This window comes from Silene latifolia, chromosome 10 (genome assembly GCF_048544455.1).
Source record: "Silene latifolia isolate original U9 population chromosome 10, ASM4854445v1, whole genome shotgun sequence".
Taxonomy (NCBI): Eukaryota; Viridiplantae; Streptophyta; class Magnoliopsida; order Caryophyllales; family Caryophyllaceae; genus Silene; species Silene latifolia.
Genome location: NC_133535.1, coordinates 11,081,667 through 11,087,244, shown reverse-complemented (window position 1 = coordinate 11,087,244; position 5,578 = coordinate 11,081,667). Strand labels below are relative to the sequence as shown.

At 35.8% G+C, this 5,578-nt stretch overlaps 1 protein-coding gene across 1 annotated transcript; it reads left to right on the top strand.

Annotated features, from left to right (window-relative positions):
* The first annotated feature begins 1,267 nt into the window (after positions 1-1,267).
* On the top strand, positions 1,268-5,118 carry LOC141605089 (uncharacterized). Its single transcript, XM_074423723.1, has 3 exons — positions 1,268-1,436; positions 3,335-4,353; positions 4,666-5,118. Exons 1-3 carry the CDS (start codon positions 1,414-1,416, stop codon positions 4,710-4,712), a joined length of 1,089 nt encoding a protein of 362 aa, XP_074279824.1. The 5' UTR covers positions 1,268-1,413; the 3' UTR covers positions 4,713-5,118.
* Positions 5,119-5,578: the final 460 nt, after the last annotated feature.

Here is a 5,578-nt window from a genome sequence, read left to right as displayed (position 1 = left end):
AGGATTCAAGCAAGGACATCATTCTATTAGCTACGAGTGGTATCAAATATCTGCTCTGGAATTACACCCGGAACAACACCTAATCGCTTAATTCAAGATAATTTTAGCCATCATATTTCCAAAAGATTTACTGTGCATATTTTTGGAAATTGATCCTCTCCATTTTTTTTCTCTCCATTTCCTCTCACAATCTCTTTAAATATTAATATCCCCTTTCATTCTCATTTTCCTTTATTTTTATGCGTAAATTTAGCACCGTTAGATATTGTCAAAATGCGATCCGAACCATTGATAGAAACTTGCCTCTCCATTTCTTTTTAGGAAATGGAGAAAAATTGGGCTCCATATTTTTTAGGCTGATGTGCAACTGCACAATAATACATGATTATGCATTTTAACAATTCAACAGAAAATACCAAAACAAATGGCAATTGAAAATTGAAAATTCTCCCTTCTTAAGAGGGACGTCTTAAAGTAAATGGACGTCCGGTGCACCATAAAAAAATGAGGCCCAAAATATTATGAATGTATAAGTGTACTACACGTCTAGATTTGTATTGAATTTTATCAGTAAAACTTATAAATTCAATGGCCAAAACTGAAGGTCCGGTTCTGCCACCCGTAGTCGCCCGAAATATTAGACGCCCCTGCACCTTGCCATACAAAGAAACCCACAAAATAACACATACTCTACGTTAAATATAAAAAAATCCCTTCATTGTTATTCTCAAAGGGCTAATAGCAAAGATCAGACTTTTATATAGATTATACTGTTTTGGAAATTTAAAAAAAAAAAATGCAAGTAGTTATGGAAAATTTAGAAGGACATTGTTACGGGGTGAGGAGTTAATCATTAATTCATTATGGGAAATTGGTGTAGCAATAACTAGAAGAGAGTTAGTATACCAAAGGAGGGATACAATTACGGAGTACTCGTATTAATTATGGTGTAGCAAAACATTAATTTACTCTAATTTTTTCTGGGAATGGTTTAGCATTTGCTACACCATTGGTATACATGGGCCCGCCCCTGCTGGTAGTCTGTATGGTCGTAATAATAGGTGTTGATGGTGGTAATGGGTCTTGATGTGGTGGTAGGTCCACTGCGACGGTGAGTGCCATTATCCGTCACTTGCTCCGACCCGTCTTCAGCAAGACTAATTGTTAGATAATTGGGCTAATATTACTAATTGGACCCGCCGTATGCTATAGAACGGTCCCAAGAATAGCTGATTTTCTATTTATTTATTTTTAAAAAGGGAAATAGCTGAATTCAATACGGTAATTCTTTTGATTTCAAGTAGGAAACAAAGTAAAGAAATCTTATAAAAAGAGAAACAAGGGAACAGCGAACACAAGGAACAAGAGTCTGAGTTTTTCTATCTGTTGTCTCTTCTCTCTGCTGTACACACCATGGTTCATCTCCATAGTACTCCGTATGTTTTTATGTTCTCTTTTTATCTTTTCCTTTTCGCCTTCTTCAATAATTATTTTGATTTCATGTTGGAAATAATTAATTCAATAAATTAATGTTAGATTTGATTATACTCTCTACCTATCTTACTTGTTTGTAAGTTAATTGTTGTATCTTACTTGTTTGTAAGTTAATTGTTGTTTGATAATCACTGCATATGTTTATTTACAAATCCATATTAGATTGATTGTTATAAATTAGTAATCATCTCACGAGTTGTAATAGATTGATTGTTATCTTATAATTACGGAGTAATTAATTTGGCAAGATGCCTTTGTGAAGGTTTAGTAACATCTATTCTGGCTTGTGACACCCTCTCTTGTGAATATTTTTAGGAAAAATTACAAATAACCACTACGTATTTGCATATTTTTACAAATTACCACCATGTATTTTCGTTTTTACAAATAACCCCCAAATTTCAACGTATATTCCCCAATTACCATCGTATTTTTACCCCGAACATCGTTTTTCTTATTTCTCGTCTCGTTAAGTGATGACTTAGGTGAAATACCCAAATTACCCTTCAATACTCATTACAACCACACTAATTACCCCATATACATTTCATTTTTTCCCAATAAAAACCCTAAACCCCCAAATTCCTCCTTTAACCACCAATCCGCAATCCATCAAATGAATGCAATCCTCTCCATATCGATGTTGAAGATAATTATGAAGATGAAAGCTTTGCCATTCCACTACTTTTGCTGGAAAATATTGAAACTTTCAGTCCTTCTGATTTTCCACCACCATTGCAAAAACACCATGATTCACTCAATACCCTCATTTTATTTTGTTCTAAAAGTTTCAAACTTTCACCAAAGTTTGTTAAATTGAGGTTTGGATACTTAGATCCAAGAATTTGTGAACATTTTTAATAAATGGGTTGTTCTTCAAAACATAAATTGTGAAATGGGTTTGAATTAGTTATAAAGGTGAGATTTTTGAATAAAATTTGAAGGTAGGACATACAAAACTATGAAATAGGTTTGAATTAATTATAAAAGGTGAGATTTTTAAATGAAATTGAGAGGGAGAATATCAGAAAATTTTGAAAAGGGGGAATAAATTAAGGAAAAATTAGAATAATAATTGATAATTGATGAGTTTGAAATAAGACATGTTAGTGTTATGGTTCCTTCGTTGAGAAAAGTAGTTTTCTTTGTTGAGAAGGTTTCCTTCACTCAAAGAAAGGACATGGAGAATCTTCAAAGAAAAGGTTTGGAGTGTGAAAGACTGGAAGTGAGTGCGACATCAACAACGTGAGGAGATAATGATGATGACCCAGAAAGAAAATGGGGATTTATGATATGAATTGGGGGATTTAGGGTTATTGAATTGGGGAAAATGAAAATGTATATGGGGTAATTATTTTTTTTGGTGTTGACCAGGAGTATCCCCTACCGACAGCTGGGGCAATCTCCTTCGGGGTACTGAAGGCAATTTAATGGGTTGACCCCTCCCAAGTTTGGCTTTTTCATTCGCAAGAGTCAGGAATCGAACCCCTGACCACTTGTTTAAGAGATGAGACCCCTTACCACTCACACCAGCCAACTTTGGTTATATGGGGTAATTATTGTGGTGGTAAATTGTAATGAGTTTTGGAGGGTAATTTGGGTATTTCACCTAAGTCATCACTTAACGAGACGGAAAATTAGAAAAATGATGCTCGGGGCAAAAATACGGTGGTGATTGAGGAATATACATTGAAGTTTGGGGGTTATTTGTAAAAACGTAAATACGTGGTGGTAATTTGTAAAAATACGCAAATACATGGTGGTTATTTGTAATTTTTCCATATTTTTATTATTATTTGCCTATTGCAAGACATCTGATTATCTCTAGTCTCTATTGTAGGCCAGCGGACATGAATGTTTTAGCGGTAACAAATGATAATAATCTTGTACGATATAGCAGCTTATCTCCTTCTTTTGGAGGTGATATCATCGCAAAAAACGTAGAATCTACCCTCTACACTTCTTGTTCGGTTTCCCAGGTCGTGAAAAATCGTTACGTATTTATGGTGGGTGGGGCAACTCACGGTCTTCCAAGCCGAGATGTCTTTTTTTATGATCTCCATCAAGTTGGGCATGGGGGTTGTAAGCGCACACCCGGTCCTCTACTCCATGTCCCTAAATCTCATCCCACCCTCATCGTAATGGGCTCTAAACTCTTTGCCTTTTCCTATATCCTCGGTGACTCAAACCCTGATCATATTTGGCAATCCCGACCTCCTTATGAGGTATTGGACACTGTTTCTGACTGTTGGCAATGGTGCACACCACAACCTTTCCCCGAGTTTCCCCCTCCATTCGATGATAATGCCTATAATGTTGTTTCGTATGTCGCGGATGAATCTATTGATACTCTTTACCTAAGTTTAGGCAATTTCACTAGACCTAATACCCAAGGGACTCTTTGCATCACTTACAATACTTACCTTGACAAGTGGGATACCGATACCCATCTACCACTCCCCTTTTACGGTGAGGGTAAGGTTTTCGATAATCTTTTTTATGGCTTCCCTTGTGGCATGAGTGCTAGCGATTTCTTTTGTCTAGGCGTATATAAGTTATATACTGATTCCACCAACCACAACTCTTTTTCTTCGTGTTGGGTTGAGCTACGTAGATACTCACTTGATTCCGGTGTCTCTGGACCATTCCATTCATATTTGGAGTCTCTCTATGTCCTAAGAAAGGATGTTGTCGCTATTATTCGAGCTAGAGCCACGGGTTTATTGGAAAAGTTCAAACCACATTTGCTCGAATTTGATGTGGTTAAACTTGTGGACACAGAAAGTGACGTTCAAGCCTCGTTTGGGTCTATCATCATTGATCACCACTCCTCTTACAGGCATAATCAAGGCTTTGATGGTAATTTTCGACAGCGTTTATTTCTTTTGCTGCTTTGAGACTTCTTTTAGGTTTGCAGTTTACATTGATGTTATGTGGCACTTGTTCTTCGTGGACAAAATTTTGCTTGCTATATAAATTTATTTCCAAACCCATGTTTCCAGTTTCTTCCTTTTAAAACTCGAATTTATTAAAAAAATCTACTTTTTTTGTACTTAGTTTCACATTGTCTTTGATAGGCCTCTGTGTTGTATACTATTGTTCTTGTATGTTTCATGTGATTAACATGGATAAACAATTGCAACTAAAAACTCGTGTTTCAATTTTTTTCAGCTATTGTTGGTGTTTGTTGGGGAGCAAGTGAGCAACAAAGGTTATAAAAGAGAGTGGTGGGATTCGAACATGGTAGTTGTTGTCCACAATGCCTAAGTAGATCATTTTGAAAGGCCCATCAAAGATCAAGGAACATCTATGAAGTAAACATTTCTTTTTTGTGTGAAGGGAGCCACAAGGACTTTACCAAGTACCATATCTCATGACTTTATCAAACTAAGGTAGTTGACATTGATGTGCCATAAACAAGTCGAGCGTGGGATCCAGATACCCAAGTGTGCAGAGCTGCAAAGTGTTTCATGGTGATGTGTGAACTTGAATTTGGATAGGTCATCCTGTATAAATTGAGATGTGAATCGGTTGTTGGGAATATATTAATGTTATGAGGTTTTAGAGCGAGACGGTATTTATAATCTATTTCCTGTGTTAGAGGAAGTATGTCCATTCATATTCATCTTTTTGGGTTCAAACTATGTGTGTGCGAAAGTTTTACTTACAGCGGGTCTTAAGCACATTTTTTTTTTGACAACGGAAGGAGAATAACTTACAGTGATCTACGAATTACAATGTAAGCACATTGGGTGTTAGTACTGTATATATTTTATGAGACAGAAAAGCACAAGAAAAAAGAAACAGAAAAGCACAAGAAAAATAAAAAACTGTAAAGCTAATCAAAGCAAAAAAAAAAAAAAAAAAAAAAAAAAAAGAATGTAGCGAGTTGGTTATTAGTGTGGTTAGTTTCTTTAACCATGTATGGCCGTCTCGGATTCGATCCCTGCTTCTTTGCCAGTCATTTAATGGGGCGATGAGATTACCTTATTTTCCTAGTTCTTAGTGTTGTGGAAAATGCACAGAACATAAAATACATGAAAATCGCAAAAGGAAATATATATACTCCGTATTTTTTATATTT